This window comes from Thunnus thynnus, chromosome 11 (assembly GCF_963924715.1).
Source record: "Thunnus thynnus chromosome 11, fThuThy2.1, whole genome shotgun sequence".
Classification (NCBI taxonomy): Eukaryota; Metazoa; Chordata; class Actinopteri; order Scombriformes; family Scombridae; genus Thunnus; species Thunnus thynnus.
Window position 1 is genome coordinate 9,821,009 of NC_089527.1, and position 18,623 is coordinate 9,839,631.

The 18,623-nt window shown below is 39.9% G+C and overlaps 1 protein-coding gene across 5 annotated transcripts in view; it reads right to left on the minus strand.

The window, feature by feature from the left end:
* Positions 1 to 18,623, minus strand: part of adarb1b (adenosine deaminase RNA specific B1b) — a 116,429-nt gene that overhangs the window by 9,135 nt on the left and 88,671 nt on the right. For all 5 annotated transcript variants that reach the window (XM_067603121.1, XM_067603122.1, XM_067603123.1 and 2 more), the window contains 6 exons: positions 10,975 to 11,049; positions 6,830 to 7,755; positions 4,303 to 4,417; positions 3,153 to 3,321; positions 2,784 to 2,935; positions 2,025 to 2,193 (listed from right to left, as the gene is read on the minus strand). In XM_067603121.1, coding sequence (XP_067459222.1) covers positions 2,025 to 2,193; positions 2,784 to 2,935; positions 3,153 to 3,321; positions 4,303 to 4,417; positions 6,830 to 7,755; positions 10,975 to 11,002 — 1,559 coding nt within the window. In that variant the 5' untranslated portion in view covers positions 11,003 to 11,049. The remainder of the gene's footprint in view (positions 1 to 2,024; positions 2,194 to 2,783; positions 2,936 to 3,152; positions 3,322 to 4,302; positions 4,418 to 6,829; positions 7,756 to 10,974; positions 11,050 to 18,623) is intronic.

Sequence of the window (18,623 nt, forward strand, 5' to 3'; positions counted from 1 at the left end):
GTATGCAACAATCTAAGTAGAACTGACTCTAGATAAACTACAACTATGTCTCCTTAATGTGTTTTTAATAGTTTTTGGACAACAATGGAGGGCTATGGCATAGGGTAATAGGCTCTAATAGGCTTTGAATAAAAAGGTAATACTTCATCAATTCATTGTTGATTTTAGTCTTTTTATGGGATTTACTGACAAAAAAAAATACAGAATATTGCCAGCGATATCCTTTATGGAACAATACAAATCAGCAGAAACAAGACATTGGTAAGTGTGTTGATGTGCGCTTCTCATTCTCTCTTTCACTTCAGGCTGACTGACAGTGTGTGAAATGACCAACATGGGCCCAGAACAATGAGGAGTACGCAAGCATGACACCTCAGGCTACTCAGAAGGACCGTTGTTTCCATATGCAATATTCTCTGTATGAACCGTATGTGTGTGTGAGAAAGTGCGTGACGCCGTGTGTGAAACTGAGGGAAGGCGAAATGATATCTCTGAATTCATAGCTGGGAGCAGTAATGCACACATTCAGCACAGTCAAACAGCTTCATAATAGTCTGTGTCATGCACAAACTGCAGTAACACACACACACATACACACACTTTTCCATCAGTGTTTTTTAACAAGGTTACACAAATACAACTGAATGTCAAAAAAAAAAAACACAAACAAGCAAGTGCACAAACACACACATTCTGAGTCATGTTTTTGGAGGTGTTGAATTTCATTCCCGTTAACCGTCTTCGATGTTATTTCATTCAATATCATGCTCTGTGCATCTACACACATATAGTGTATGCCCACAGAGCAGGGTCAGAACAAGTCAGAAGGCCTGATGTCAGCTGTTAGAGAAACGTCGACAGGAAGGGACGACGGGACGGACGTGGAGAAATAACCCATAAGAGCTTCGCCTGATTGCTAATGAGCTCAGTCAAATAGCTGGAAAACGACATGCGGCAGAGAACTGCTCGTTCTCGCTGAAGCCGTGGGGCTGGGCGAGTAATCAAAGGAAAATGAGAAGAGGGAAAACAATGTGTAAGGAGGGAACATCGAGGGCATGGTCAACGTGTGCCAGTTAGTTGTGGTATTAAATAGCAGCCCTGCGGCTAACAATCGCTCACATGGGGACAAGAGCGGGTAAGCAACACTGTGTCATGAGAGTTAGGGCAAAGTGACAAGCATTGCATAATGTTGTAATACTAAATCCTTACCTTAACTGTAAGGGATAATATAGATCAGCTTTGAAATACTGCTTGTTTATCCAATAAAACCTGGCCATGAATGGTCTTCAGGGTGGGAAATTAACATTTAAAAGCGTTCAAATGTTCAAATTCACCAGCCACACGATAGTAAATCATTATTTTTGTGTCCGAAATCTACTAAATCTGCTAATTTCCCATCATGATGGTCTCCAACCTCTTTTGCACTCTACGAACCTGGATCCCTCCGCTTTGGATGACCACCAGAAATGTGAGTCACTTGTATCGGCGCTGACAAGCTAAAAGGGTAACAACACTTCTCACACGGTGCAAACGACAAGGCGCTCGCTACACGGCGGGCACATCCCTCATCAAATACGCACTCAGCGTTCAATCATTCTGTGTATACAGGCGAGAGGTATTACGATCCTGGACTGAGAGGAAAAAGGAGGAGGAGGAGGAGGAGGAGGAGGAGGAGGAGGAGGGCGGCTTGTGAGAAGAGTTATGGAGAAGTTTTATCGTTCATCACAAGGGGAGGCACACTGTTGCCTTGAACATGGACAGAGACTAAAGATGCTATGATCTGCCTGCAAAAATGCCCGAGGGAGAGAGGATCCATCAGTTCGGCTGTCCCTGAACCTCCCTGAAGAATATGACAGACTTGAAATGACTTAGTGGATTGACAAAACCAGGACATAATACCACACATTACAGTATGAATAATTAAAACATATAAAAAGAGCATCATGAAATAAGAAATATTATACAACATAACAAGAAAATAGTTCATTTGAACATTAAAACGGCTGTAATTGAACTGAAGTTACCTTGCAATCTTGTCACTGCAGGACATGGTGAGTAACCTCTCTCCCTGCAACACCCCGTCCCAGGTCTGGATGGTGTTACTGGACCTCACAGGGATGGTGCCCTCCCCCGATTCGATTTTGGTCCTTAGCTGGCCCCGTGCTTTCCGATTGGGATGTCTGTCTCCTTGGTCTGAGCGAGATAGCGAGGGAAGAGGGAAATAAGAAAAAAAAAAAACACTGAAAACTAGCAGAAAACATCCCTGTCGATGTACACATATCTACAAAATGCAACAAGACAAAACAGGGATTCTAAGAAAAGAAATGAAAAACATGACCTATTATTTATTATTATGTTATCAATGTTTTCTGCTGTTCCACCAGCAGGCGCCATCTATTCAGTGACTAATTGAATGTGGTTGTTTTCTATTCAGTCTGCCATGTGCGAAGGCAAACAGTTTGACAAGAGTAAGAGGGAGGTTAATCAGACAGACAGTGTGTGTGGGCTGGGCGGGAAAAAAAAAAGACTGATAGGGACAGACAGAGAATGACAAAAAGCTCTAATTACTAGAGCCTTGTTTAAATGTATCTGTAATGCGTATTTGGACGTCGCAGTAAAAATTCTAATTAAATGAAACCAAGCATATGAGGAAAATCCTACAGATTTAATTAAATAAAATAAACTGTTGTCGAAACTGAATTCTCAACTAAGACCAGACCACATTGAAAACATGTCGGCTGAGCCCGGCGGAGGAGATGAGGCGGGAGCGGGGCGGCGTGTACCTTCCACTCCGGCCTCATGCGGAGAGAAGATCCTGGCGTCTCCGCAGGGCGAGGTGCTGATATAGAGGTGGAACTGAATGTTGTCCTTTAACCTGTAGCCTCCCTTGTCACAATGCATGAATATTGAGTTCTGATGGTCCTCTTTGCTGTTGCTATGGCGATAGACAAATAGCAAATGTAAAAAAAAAACCCCAGCACAAACCCTGTATTTCCATTTTCTTCATTTTAGCTCATTTAACTGGATTGAATTGAATTAGATACACTGAGAGGAGTTTAAAAAAAAATGTAATAGCATTATCAATCCAAGCAATCTCCCAACATCACCAACACTAAACTGTGCTTGAGGAAAATTTGACTCTGTCCACTGACCTGAGGAAGAACTCCAGTTGGGTGTAGAGGTACCTCATGAGCGAGCGTCGGGCGATTATTTCAGCGTGGCAGTCATTGAGTGCCAGGCCGCGGTCGCTCATGTACTCACCGTTGATGCATTTGGTTCCTGTTGAGACACAAATTACCTGTGCCTCCTTCACATCTGTCCCTGACAGGAGGGAAAGGGAACAAAGACATAGGAGTCAAAGGACACATATGCAGAGTACTAAGTCATGTAAATGCGGTATGCAAACTTTTCCATCATATTAATAATGTGCAGACTGGTGAGAACACACATGATGAACTCAAAGTTGACCAAAAAAAGAAGATGATGCTGGATCAGTGTCCTCTGTTTTTAAAGGCAAAACGCTGTCTAAGGGGAAAGAGACGTAATAGAAAGAGTAACTGTTGGGCTCAGATGGCTTTAATGCATATCTGTTCAATCAAACCTCCAACTACTGGCTTTGTCTTGTGTCATATTAGATAGTCTGGCAAGTTCTGACAGCCTGTATAAATTTATTGGGGTGGCTTTGGGTAAACAGTGGCACTATAAAACTTTAATTCGTATTGAATGTCTCCAAAAAAGGATTGGTATTCAGGAATCTGCTCGGTCTTAACCACAGAGTGACAGACAGTGGAGGAATTATTCAGATCAAAACCACACTTTACTGAAGCAAAAGTACATTCGTTTTATTGCCAAAATGCACTAAGTATCAAAACAAAAAGTACTAAATTCAGGAAAAGGCCCTTGTGAGTGTTATACTATTGTAAATTACTATTTTATTATATGTTTTATATGTAAAATCTTAATCTAGTGTAGTGGAGCAAAAGTATAAAGTATCTCAAATTTGTAGTGAAGTACTAATACTTGAATAAAGGTACTGTTTCATTCCAGCACTGCTGACAGGACTGAAAACAAAAAGGTGGTTGTTCAAACTCATAAATGTTCCTGCATATGCTGCTAGTAGGCAAAACATTTCTGCGGTGACATTATTAGTCTGAGCAAACTGATACTTAATTGCGAATATTGTCAGCTTTCGTCTCCAAGTCTTACAACCACAATTTTCCTTTGGATAACACTAGAAAATTGACTGTTGGCGCTGTATTTCCCCAAGTATAAAAGCACCCAAAAAAAAAAAAGCACTTTTACCTGTTGTCATGACGACCCCTGCTAGGACTTTCCGTCGCGCATGGGGGGAGGTGAAGTTGTCTGTCAGCTCACTGAACTTATCCACCACCAGGCGAGAGACGGCATCAGCGAGAACCTGTAACCACACGTTTGCAGACACACAAAGAGAAGACACACACACACACACACACACACACACACAGGCACACAAACACATCCACACAAACACAAGCTTGTGTCAGATATGTCAGCTTACAAAGCGTGTCTGATATTATCCTCCCCTAGAGCACTGTGTACCTGTCACAGTGTTCGCATCCAGCTCCAAACAAGCGTCAGAAACGGCAACACGTGAAACTGGGTTTACTCCCTGAGGTATGCCTAACCGTCTCTCAAGAAACAGCGTTTGAGTTTTGCGTGACAGTTATAATTTACCGTCTCCCTTCTCACAGAGAATAACAAAAAAAAAAAAAGTAAAAACAGAAGAAGTAAAACTGATCAACAGAAGTGAACAAAGTGCTTGTCGACATTCCACAAGGTTTGAAACCAGAATTCTGGAGGGAACCTCGAGTGAACTTCACGTCTCTTTCTTGTTCTTGGACAGCCAACCTTCTCTTGCTGGCTCTTTATCCAGCGCTAATGTGATGGAAAATGACGACAACCAAGAGGAGAGAGATGACGGCTGGGTGACCACAAATTAAAGAGATTAGTCCAATATTACTTCTCTCCTACTTTGGAGTCACCCACTCGCAGACGAATCGTTTAACTTTCGAATGCCAAGGTCGTCTATAGTGTAGAAATGACTTAATTTCTAGGGGTAAAAAAACAGTAATGATCACTTACTTTTGTTTTTTGGACAAAAAACACATACTGTATGTCCACAAAATGTTTTCTTTCAGGAAAGAGCGAAGGAATACTTATCATCGATTATCATCAATTACACCATAAGGTTCGAGTTGGCTTTTATAGTTTGGACTTCAAGAAAAACAACTCAAACCATGACTGAACTATTTTCCCTATTAGTGCCTTGCCAGATGGAAAGAGGCTGCAGAGAGTGAATACCAAGTGACAGGGAATTAATAGATGAATTAGTGTGGCTTCTAAGGTTGAATTGGGTTCCTTGTCGAATAAATCAGTTGACAAGTGGAGAGAGTGAGTAAATAAAGAAAAAAAAAAAAGGCTTTGGGAAGGGGACTGTTGACTGTGTGTCACACTGATTAGCTTTGCTGACTGTGTTATCTCAGTTGCATAAAACCAACCACCTGTCCTTTGTCCGCACTAACATGATGTGAATGAAGTTTTGATGATAATTTACTTGAACAGTAAAGGTTTGATAGCTGAAGCAGTTGGGAGCGGATCTCTCTCTGCAACCCAAACAACAGATTCGGGTGAAGTCTATACTATGAGACAACAATTCTTTACAGATAAGCTTTGCCCATGTCTTCTGTCAACTTGTTGAGGACTGACTAAATCATGACGAGGATATCATCCATTATTATTAACATCCATTCATTTCGTAAACATTCATTAAGGATGAAGCTATAATTCATCTGACAGCTTTTGTTCTTTAACAAGGTAGAAAAATATAACTGAAGGCAGGCGTGACGATGTTGTTTGTTGTGAATGAACTTCAACTGAGGGAGAAGTAAGATGTAGACGAGGAGCTGGCATCTTATGATTAAGAGACCTGTAAAAATGTTTAAAAAAGATGTTCTTTTTTATAGTATCACAGCTGTACCTGCTTTAAAAACCAGTCTCAGTCTTTGTGAATTCAAGTTCTGTCATCTTTGACTCTCTTGTTATATCTTAATAATCAATGTTTCAAGCCTGGTGAAGATGACAGCTTTAATGAGGGCAGAATCTGAAAAATTAAAGCTATGTGAGCAATATGCCTCTGCGTTCCTTCAAAGCAAAGCAAAGAACCTCTGGAAATAAAACGTTTTGTAACCTTGACAGTTATTTCTAGTGATAAACTTAAACATTGAGGCTATTTAAATACTGACTACTGCATATTGCAATGTCTTCAAATTAGAGGGCCTTGACCAAAGCATATTTAAATATTCATAAATTCCTAACCCATACTCAAACTAAATATCCTATAGTATAACAGTACTTAGCTGTGTTTTATGGCACCCTTGGGTGTATGGCCATGGACCTGAAATGTTCATTTTATGAGCTGTGATGCAAAACAAAGTGTGATTGCATTCATATTTGTGGCCAATAATAAGCGACTCTATGATGAAGAGCTTTCAAGCTTTCATGCATGAGGCATTTTAGCCCGATGCCTGCTGTAATTTAAGCGTGGCAACCACAAGAATGAGTAGGATTCTTTGGCTTACTAAATTCACCAAACAATGTGGTCATTAAAAATCATTCATATTTTCCAGGCCTGCAGAACCGATCACCGTCAACCTGAAAACTGAGTTTTAAAACATGATAGACCTAGAAGTTTTCCTTTTATGGTTAACTAAAATGTTGAGTTTATGTTCTGATTGGGTCTGATACATTCTGTACATGTATGACAGTCTATGAGGAAGATAAAATATCTTACCTGGGGTAGGTGAAGCTGCAATCCCTCTCTTGGTATGGGTTGCCGGGATGGTGTCTGGTCTAACTGCATGTTGAAGAGAGCTGAGAGGGCGGCCTGCGCTGCCCGGGCTTTAGCCAGCTTCTTGTTCCGCCCTGAGCCTTCAAACGTCTGTGCATCCACTGTCACTGACATCACAAAATTCTTGGCATGACTCTCACCGCTCTCCGACACAAAGTCATATTTGAGGCCCGGCCTGAGCTCATTGAGGATCATGACAGGGTTTTTGCCACTGGAGGGTGAGCTGAATGCCGATGGAGGGGGCAGTGGTGCCTGGACAAGGTTGCTGCCAGGTGGTGTGGGCAGTGGGTACTCCCCTAGTGAGTTTAACGAGCTGCTACCATTGGAACCTAGATAGAAGGACTCTTCAGGTACGGCTGGTGTCTCAAAGCCGTTGAAGAGCATGTCTGGGAAGTCAGCTTGGTCAGATGTAAAGTCTGTGTTCACTGTCAGTGTTCGACCCATGGCCAGGTGTGCCTCAGAGGCATTGGGGAACTGGACGAAGGAACGCAGTGCTTTCTCAGCTGCATTCAGTTTGGCCTTCTTCTTCGTTGGGCCCATGCCCTCAAACATCTGTCCATTGACTTCCACAGTCATGACAAAAACTGGTGCGTGGACCGGTCCTGTCTGAGACAGCAGTTTGTACTGTAGACCTGGTTTGATTTCATTCAGCTGCATCAGAGCATTCTTGGGCAGGACTGGCCCTGGTGTTTTCTTACGCTTCTTGGCCCGGAACTTGGAGTGCGAGTGGCCATTGTTTCCTTCTTCTAGGGGGCGCTTTCGACTGGCCAGGCCGCTTCCATTGGGGAGCTGTTCAGCCACACCCACACCGTCTTTGCAGGACACGTTGTCCAGGTTTCGGTTTTCCTTAACGTCGGTGCTGCTCGAACCTGCGGTGCCCAGAAAGAGTAACTTACAACGCCTTCGTTGCAGGATCTTGTAAATGCAAAATTTATAGATTCCTTTATCACTCTTTGGAACTGAACCAATGATTTGTGTTCCTTTATCATAGAAAGACAAGCTGGCTTTTAAATTTGACTGAACATATTTAGCTATAGTCTACTCATATCCATTTAAATAGTAGAACAACATCAACACATGTAGAGCTCTTGACGGGTCCTAAAAAATGTACCTTGGTCCACATTCAAAACATTGATGGAAATCTTTTTTTTGGAATCTTTAGGCCCATATTTTGGTCAAATGGTATTCAAGTTTGAAATTAATCTCTTAATATATCTTCATTATTAAAGATGTCACATAGGCTTGTTATTCTAAGGGTCAGGGGAAAGTGAGGGAAAAAAGCCTTCATGAGTAAAACAACTACCGTATACTTTTCACTTTTTATTGGTCTAAAAACATAAATGTAAACAACTGTGCGCATACATATCAACGCTCAACAAAGACATACAGACAAACAGACACACACAGAGCTATTCCTCATCCATTTTATCACTTTGCTGCCTACAGGGAAATGATGTAGAGTGTTCAGTTTTAAACTGCTGTTATATAAATACACTGGGGAACACATATCACTGAACCCAGTTAGCAAAGTGGATGGAATATTGTCAAAAATTTTCATTTATAACATCCTTCAGCAAAGGCTTGATAGGTTACTCCTTGCGGTACTCAGGAGAAAGAGAGGCCGCAGTGTGCATGAGTGGGATTGTAGGTTGGGTTGAGGGAGTGCAGGGGAGGAGTGCAGGGGAGGAGCTGAGGACCAGGCAAACAGGAAGAATACATCAAAGAGGCAGAAGGAGAGGACTCCACCTACTGCAGGATCCTAAAGGCTTGACTGGCGACAGGGTACAAGGTCAAAATGTGAGGTTTACCTCCCTTTGCATAAGAATTTGAAAAGAATGACTGTCGTTTAAAAATGAGGAAAATCTGAATTCAAAAGCGGTTTCTAATGAGGCGCCATTCATATGACCCTGTGCCTCTGAGATCCCACCCATGGAGCTTGTCAGAGATCACAGTGTTCTAGCTTTCAAAATGCACTGACATGCCGCTACCATCTGCATACTCTAATTGACATGTCTCAAGGCAAGAAAAAAAAAAAAAAAAAACAAACAAACAAAACAAAAACATTAAAAATGTATTCCTAAGATCAAGTATAACAAACTGCACATTCTTCAGTTCATGAGCTCTGAAAACATGCAAGATTTTTTTTGGGTTGTACATGCATTCTTCATGGAGTTTTGCAGATAAAAAGGGATGAAAAAGGGAAAGGAGGGACAGAATAACAACAACCAAGGAGAACTGTCACTTATCAAAACGGTGACAGGTATAATTTGTGTGTCGGGCAGGGACACAATCTCAGCCGGTGACCTTTAACCACCATTGATTTTTGGGGCATTTGTTATGTAATAAGTAATAACAACTGAATGTCCCCGGAGAAAATGGTACAAGATTACCACAGAGTTAGATTTTCATTCTACATGACTTATTTTAAAATATACAGTATTTTTTCTCTGCAAAGGATATAATGAGTAGAGCTTTTACCTACTGGATTCAGACATAATATACTTACACACACGTTTAGCTAGTGATCATAACAGGAGGGGATATAGTCATCAATACTCCAAATCAGAATAAATCTATATATAATGAAAACACTAGCATGCTAAACAGAAATACAATGAACATAATGGCACACATAAAAACTCGGAGCTGCCTTTCTCTGTTACAAATTAATTTTTGACAGCAAAAAAATATATATAAATAGTTTATTTTTCAATACACAATATATAAACTTTCACTAAAGGGGGTATCTAAAGGGCTCAAATGGAAACTGATCACTTAAGAAGAAGAGTATGTATAACTTTTGGCTGGATGATGCTGATACTCTGAAGCCTTAAAGCCAGATCTGAGGACAAAAGAGCAACAACCATGACACCATGCACTTGAATTATGGCACACATATGCAGTTGTGGTCATTATCATGCCAGCATTTGTGTAATCAGCATCCATTAGCTTCGCAAGAAGAAAAAAAAACAAAAAAAAAAACTCCCATATGCTTGGATTTTTCAGCGCCGAAAATCCCCCGTGGTGGTTGCATGAACCGAATCAAAGTATTTTTTTCACTACTTCATTTTAAGTATAACTTGTTAGTTGGACTTTTGATTCATGTGATTAAAGAATTTAAAGAACTGCTAAGGTTGTCACATAAAAGTAAAACATTTCTTTCATGTGTTTCTTTGGTGTTTCCCTTGGTATTTAAGAAATAGGCTTGTGTGAGCTTGAACTGTGTTTTTATCTTCAAATACATCTTCTGACTAGCAGCTAAAACGTAAGACAGAAGCCGCCTCTGGAAGACAACAAAGGGTATTTTGCAACTCTGTGCTTATTTGACTTAACGCAACAACATGCTTCTTCTCATCTCAAAAACACAAAGTGTGACACTACAACAAGAGAGCTGTTGCTTTGCGTTGTAGGTTAGGGTTCTACTAGGATGACAGCTCTCTTTGAATGTAAGTTCAAAACTGTTAAAGTGCGGGGAAAAGATATTCACTCATGACTTTCTTTGCCTTCTGAGGTTCAGTTACTGAGTTCAAACCAAAATGTCTAATTAAAGTTCAATAAGCTGGAGAGGAGAGGATTTTCTAAAGGGGGGAAATGAAAGTAGAGGAAATCTGTAATATGACCTGAAGCATCTTAGATGTAAGGATTATTTTTTTTTTTTTTTGTAAAAAGTTTCAGTTACATTAGTGAGTGTATTTATTTGCAGAGCCTTGTCTCTTGGTTCAGGTAAGGACAAATGACACTTATGGAATCTGACAGAAGGGCAACTAAATGATATAATCTTTGCTTTTGAGGCATACTTTTAGAAAACACGTTTGCATTTACAGATTCAGTTTGCATTTAGTTTGATTAGTTTTGTACTATTGCACTAAGCAATAGTACTACACTTATATTTGCATAATATAAGTAAGCAAGATGTGTTCATACTGATTACGCATCTGAGAACGACAGGATGACAAACAAGGGGAGACATGCGGGCTGACAAAAAAAAAAAAAATACAGGCAGACGTATTTTAAAGCAGAGATCAGCTATTGCACAAACACAAAAAACACGAGTTAAGGCAACACGAGACCAAGCTGAGTAGACTCACTCATATTCTCCTCCTCATCCACATCCATGGCGACGGGTTTGTTCTGACCTGAGAGCAGCCTCGCCCCCGCTGCACCTGGGGATCAGAGGACAGACGGGTGGACTGCTTAAGCAGGTACAGAGTAATACGCATGCACATTCAAAGTAGCTATTGACATTGAACAGCTACAGCGATGATAAATTTCAAAGCTTGTGGCACCGACACACACACACACATACACACACTAAGAAACATGCATGCATTGCATAGTGTAAGTAGCCCTTGATGTAGGCATATAAATATTCAGAAACGGGGAGATATCAAGGTGAGAGAGGAGGCCGGGGCTGACAGGCCTTAATAGCAGGAGCAGTCTATTGTGACTTTAATATCCTTCCGATTAGACCTCATTTCCCTCTGCCTGCTGAGAGATACAGAGCTAGTGATGTGGCCAAGTCACTGCCACTGCTACACACACACACACACACACACACACACACACACACACACACAGTATCCGCAGGTGGAGAGAGCTCCATTAAGCAATATTTTCACAGTAACACTAAATCAAATGATTTTCTGCAATCTGAAATGTACGCTAATGCTGCTTTTGCTAATTACGTTGACAATCATCCAATTCTCTCGCTATTTTAGTTTCCCTCAGTTTATATGGTTGATTCCAACGCTGTCAATGAGGATCATTAAGAAAGCCAAACTTCCAGTGAGCCTTTTTTTTTTTTAGACCTTATTGAAGCGTTTGGTCAGAACTGACATGACATAAGCCAACAATGTCAACCTGTTATCTCTCTTCATTTGTGAACAGCCAGCAGGTCAAATCCAAATAACTGCAGTCAAATAACTTTGTATGTAAATATTTGTTAGCAAACAGTTTATTATTTACACATCCAGCAGATATGGAGCAACACTGGTATTCATTTGTAGTGGTGTTTCAGGCCACTTGCTGATTCTTTTAGCTCTGCTCTACAGGAAATTTCTGGATCTTTAGCTTCAACTGTATTTGCTAGCTAGTTGCTAACTTTGTGTGTCTTTTGGTAGTGTTCAGTGGGGTTATCAGCACTTTTTCCACTAAAAACAGCTGCCTGCTGTGGCTGGAAACCGAGGTGGACGAGAGTGAACCAAAACCGTTAAGTTGTGGGACTGATAACCAAAACAATGAGCTAAAAGATGCTAAAATGCTCTGTGGAGCTGAGGGGAACTATGGAGTCAAGTGATTCTAAATAGTGGGTTCCTTACTACAAGAGAACCCTTTGCCATTACACATTTGATCCATTGTTAACATATAAACTCACCCAGCACTTTATTATGAACACCTGTGCAATCTAATACAATCCAATACAAAAGCTCTGCCATAAATTCTACTTTTACGAGGTTTATACATTTTCAGTTTTTGTTGACACTGTCAGAAAGGTGATAATTCTTCTTTATTTTTAATTTTTAGGTCATAGTGGGTGGCGGTGGTGAACAGCAGTATGTGGTGAACTCATGTATGTTAAAAGGGAGGACAGAATATTAGGAACACAGCTTGGTAAAAGTAGAGTTTATGGCAGAGCTGTTTAGTGATTTGTATCAACCATAAGGTTCACTTCTGGTAATCCTCCAAAAATAGCTTTTGAAAAAAAAGAGGCTTAGTTGAACAAGTTGCACCACTGGCTTATGCTATTATGCTAATTACAGAATTAACAGTTATAAGAAAGTTTCAACCGCATGACTTCCTCATCAGTCTCCCTGCCAACCACTTGAAAAGTCATGGCCCAACAAAAAAAAAAAAAATGTTGCTGAGAGCAGGGCACATGAGCGCAGACTGATGAAACAGACTAACAGAGTGAGTTAGATGAGGGAAAGAGAGAGTTAAGGCGGCAGAGAGGGAAAAGGCAGAGAGGCGAACGACACAAAGAGACAGAGAGAAAAGCAGGAGAAAGATGGCATTATGATATAGAACAGATTGTGCTGATTCTACTCTCGCTCTACCCGCCTTCCATCAGTGCCCCCATTCCTCAGCCAGACACTTTCTTAAGCTAAACTAAATGGGCTAATTAATCTGGGCTAATGGTGGGTGACAGCAAATATGCTAGCACAATTATCACCCTATTAAAGATTCATATTCCAACCCATAATTGAAAAAGAAAAGGTGGGGTGAAGGGAAGATGGGTGGGAGTAGGTCCAACAGAGTGGAAGATGAGAGTCATTTTTCTCAGGTAGGAGCCAGGTGCCCCCCCCAAAGCCCCCCGTACTCCTCCAGCAACTCAGAACCACATCTGCACACAAGACTAGTTGCACTACTTTCATGTTGTTACAGCTGCAGCATAATTTTATGGCTCCGAGATTTTAATTATTGAGGTTAACTTTCTGGCTATGAATATTTTTAACATCTCAAAGTGGTCTTTAATAGCCAAATCAAGTCTATTGTATAGGTTAATGGCCTAGCCAGATGTGGGATTGGGCACTTGTGAATAAATTAATTAGACTGAATATATTTAAGTGCAAAACCAAATGTAAAACAAGATAGTGGTCTCATTCCTCCGACACACACTGCTGTGTAGTTTCATCAGCACGCAATGCAAATGTGCCTGTCGGTTTTGATTTTCAGATGAGACTACCTTGGTCATAAATCTGTAAGTAATCCTAAAAATCAGTGGGGAGAGTCCCACAAAGAATTCATAAAGTTTTTGTGTGTGTGTGTATCCTGAGAAGTAAATCTGGAGGTAAATGGCTACGCAGTCCTAAAGGGCACTGCGGATTTCATAAAAAACCTGGTCACTGCATTCTGTTAACTACAATGAAAGTTCACATATTCATTTGTGTGTTGAGTGAGATTCACGATCCCGTTCTGTCATCTTAAGAAATACACTGAATGTCAACGAGAAAATCTGTGTAACAGTGACGCAACATTATTAGTACGGATCAAGAGCTGCAACAATTAGTCTATTAATCAATTAGTCAATTGTCAGAAAATTAATCGGCAACTATTCTGATAATCAAATAATTGTTTAGTAATTTTTTAAGCAAAAATGTTAAATATTTGATGGTTCCAGCTTCTCAAATGTGAGAAGTTAATGTTTTTCTTTGGCATACATGATAGTTACCTGAATATCTTTGGGTTTTGGACATTGAAAGTCAACTTGGACTCTTGACATTTTATAAACAAATCGATTAATCGAGACAATAATCAGCAGATTAATCAGTAGTGAAAATTAGTTGTCGCCCCAAGACACATCAGTGAGTTGTATGTATGTGTTACATATTTGTGTATCTCTTCTCTTTTCTGTGTTTAACTGACTGTTCTGTCAAACACATCAGTAAATATAAAGTCACAAATTAAATAATCTCAATCCAGACTTGGTAGACAAAATACATCTAGTTGCCTGATATATTCTGCCTACAGGGATCCCTATAAACCCTGAAAGGCAGTAACATTTTCTTTAATATCATTATAATAGCATTTCCTCTCTGTATTATCTTTGTAATATGAAAAATATTCACCCCTCTCTCTTTATTTTATATATGTAAGCTGCTTTGTTAAAATGACTTCAGAACCAAGAGAACAAAGTGTGACTGAGTTTTGGGAAGCAAATACTTTCCATCATAACATTACGTATTCTACTACTGTCGATACAGAGAAATGATATTCCAGTATTCTCTTCAGAGGGATTGATTCCAACGTTTCAACGTGTTTATTAATGATTGGCTAGATAGCTAAGAGACATCTCATGGTTTATATTTAGCGATAAGGGGATTTAAAACAGTTACACCACTTAACCAACAAATAAGAAATGGAAGTTACAGAACATCAAAAATAGCTGTTTTCTGAATTTCTTTACAACTTGTACATCAAAGCATGCAGAATCAATTTAGACATTTCCATGCATGATGATTTATAAGACACTAGTAAAGGCAAGGCGGGATCCTTGATAGATTTTAGTATTGACCATTTTTGAACACACACACACACGACTGAAGCAGAGGATTTAAAGTGAGTCAAAAGAATCAACATTGAGGGCTGCCAACTATCTCCCTCCACATGCATAAACGATACCGCGCCATCAAGTTGTGAGACGGTTTGGTTCCAGGTAATTCTGAGTGGACGCCAAGGGAGGCAGGGAAAAGAGAAAGATGAGAAAGAAGATGAAAAACCTCAAATTCAATCTGGCACGGTGAGAGGGACTGAGGGGAAATAAGGTGGTTTTGATTTGTCTCTCATCCCTCGCTTGCGCTGTGACGGCGCGATACAGCATCGCCACCATGCAGGGAGCACCGGCAGCGGCCAACTGGCGGGAGGCGGTGGGTGGGAGGGTGGGGGTGGGGAGTGAGGGATGGAAAGGTAAAGGTGAGGGAAGAATAGAGGACAAGAGAGATAGAAAATGCAATCCTATTCCAAGTAAAAGAGAATCATTATCTCTTCTAAAACAGAAGGCGATGAAAAGGTCTGCCCTTGGCTGGCTGTGGGGTTCGAACTGTCTCAAACAAACTGCTTGTGGAGGCTACTGTAGGAAATCAGATTTTCTGATGAAATTATTTCAGACCGATACTAGAACTTGAAATAAAAAAATAAAAAAAAACACTGAAAGCCAGGACATAAATAATTTAATAAATAATCTTTGCATGCACAAAGAGCTTAACCTTTAATAATTCAAAAAAATAGAAAACATAAAAATCTATTTCGGCATGCACCGCGTTAGTAGCACCCCTTTGCAACTGGATCGTTATGTGCTCTTAGCTACAACTTGAAAGCTAAACTGTTATGGAAATGGAGCACATGGAGAAAATACATCAAGCTCAGAGATCCGTTGGTGCAAAAACGCAAAAATGCATTTACCGCTGTAGCGATGCATTAAAATACGAGGCAGGGTTTTCCCCTTGAACTGCCTCTTTATCCTGCACACATATTCCAGCCAACACGATCGATAGTTTTACTGAACTCTATATGCAACTCTCTCCAAGGTCTCTACATGTGCTCCTGCTACATCCAGCAAATGATCCAAACATATAAATAGTTGATGCTAAATTACCTCACTGATTTACAATCTTCACATAACCTCGGTGCTCTGTCTCACAGGTATAATGGGATTATTTAGGACACTCACTGCGCGTTACGTTATCAGGTAATATCTGCCTTTTCTGTCTTTACACTACTTTATCTACCTGACCTTTCACTGCAAATGGTAAGGGACGGCTCTTAAAATGCTCGGGACATGGATCTGCTCTCACTAGGACGGTGGCTTTTACGGACTGTGTGTCTTAACTCTGAGTGTCCCTTTTCTGCTTCGTGTATTACTTTAGATTCCTGGTTTTTCTTTGCTCTCAGCCTTTTTTATCTGGTGGCGATTTAAACTGTCCCTTTGCATTTTAAAGGTTCTGTGCCCCTTTATATTTTTTGACCTGTACTCTAATATGTGGAACTGTTTCTATACTGTGTGTGGTACAGTTTCTGTTGTATCGGTGCTGTATCTCCCTCCCAAGAACATCTTTAACTCTGGCTCATGTCCTTCACTAACATGTTTAGTGGCAATATTGTTGCCTGAATGTGGCTTTCTATCAAGGGGGATGGAGATATTAGAGGAGAGACTATTATGGCCTGCGGTAGGTGATACATGGTCAGATGTAACAGTAGATGATGCTGGACAGAGACCTGCAGAAAGACCCTGAGGCTGCTGTTGAATTGAGCCATTTTTCTTTACAACTACTGAAATGTATACGTTTCTCTGCCAAAATACGCCAATAACAATAATAAAATATTAAAAACCTCACAGTTTTGAAATAACTTTGTCTTAGTTGCATCTTGTATTCTACTGTAGGGAATCATATTGAAACTCTAAATTCATTCAGATTAAGGTATTATGATTTCAGGTGAAATTAGTGTTTTTTCCTTGTGGAAAAAGGCAGATTGTCTGTTCACAACTTGGACGACATGTCTGGACCACTTGTAAAGTTCGTTCGTACTTAAGAGATCATTTTAAGTAAGAAAATTACTGATGCCGCAAACCGCCCGTACGTGCTGTTTAAGAACAAACCCGGTCGTACGAGTGTTATATATATTATATTGCAGTTATAGCAGGTGATACCACCAAAATGGACACAAGGAGACACAATTGTAATTAGTATCAATGATGACATGGCAATTGACCCACTGATGGAATGATGACTTCTAATTGGTCCCTGGACAAGATGAGAGCCTCTGATTGGTCTGACTGTCATCTCAGGTAAAAGGTTTCCTGTGATTATACAGTCAGTGGAGAAGGTACTCGAGCTCTGAAAGCAAATATCTCCTTTACTTTAATTTCTAGTCTTTCACCTTCCACTCAAACTATCTGTGATTGGAAACAAACTTAGTTTAAGGAAAGCTACAAATACACTTAAAATCTACCGTTTGACAGTATCAAAAGGTAGATTTTTTTGTGTGTGTTTTATTTGGATGAGAAGTCACAGTTTTAAATGCAGCCAGACCCAATTTAACGCAACTCTAATGGAAATAGATCATTTTGTTCCCATTATTTTTCAGACTGCAGTGTCAACAGGGAACGTCAGTGGCACCAACTAATGCTTGTCCCCATAGAGGGAATCTACTACTGTCACCCAGACTACATTAACAGCATATTAACAGACAAAAAGCCTCCCCCTTCAGATTTTCAGCAGTCTGACATGCTGCTGTGTTGACAGGACCAAGACAGAGTCTAAAAGCAGTCCCCGCTTGGCTCCTGACACTCGCAGACGCAGAGACAAAAAGCAAAGCATGCATCGTTGGACAAATAAGAGTCATGTACGTACTTATCTCTGTGAGCTCAATGTTGCTCTCCATGTGAAAAACATCCCTCGTTCCAGTTGACCTGAATGATTTCTTATCTTTGTTGTCCTTTTCTTTTCTTTTCTATAGTTCAAAAAATGATATTTGCCTTTGTTTTTATGGTCTCTACTTTCTGTGATTTGATCTCATGCTCTCGTATCTATTATCTTTAGTCATTTTAATGCTAAATGGAAAAAAAACTCAGTATTTGTATTTTAGTCCTTTTTAAAGTCAGTTTAGTGCTTTTTGAAATGCATTATGTTGTTTGGTCCCAATTCTTGTGGAGGTTATCAAAAATAATAACAGTAAATATAACTCTAACTATGCTTAAAGTTCTGAGTTTAATGTTAAAAAAAATATATATATCACTCATGCAGCTTTATCAACTAACTTTAACAAAGTCAAAGTAACTGAAAAGCACTGAAGAGATGTGTTGAATTCAACATGTGTAGCCTTTGATATAAAGTCAAGTGAAAAAACATAATTTTTCAGACTAAGAGTTGTAAAAAAAAAAAAAAAGACCTTGTGAATGAATGGCCACTCAAGATTTAAAAGAAAATCCTTTGAGGAGAGAAAGCATGTCAAGTGAAAACAAATTGAGACAAACATACAGCCAATTCCAATCTGGTTTTGACCTTTAAATCTCCTCCTTTGAATAGCCACTACATTCCTTACAGAAAATATTTTAAAAAATATTATTCAATCATTTCACCAACTTGTTAACTGTGGTCTTCTACCGTTATTGTGTGTGTGACATCATTTGCTGCCAGTGTGCAATTTCTTGATCTATGGAGTGTCCTTGAACAGCGTCTGTACAGTCAGTCATCCCTGGTTCATGTTTGATGGTTGGTTTTTTAATATATATATATATTTT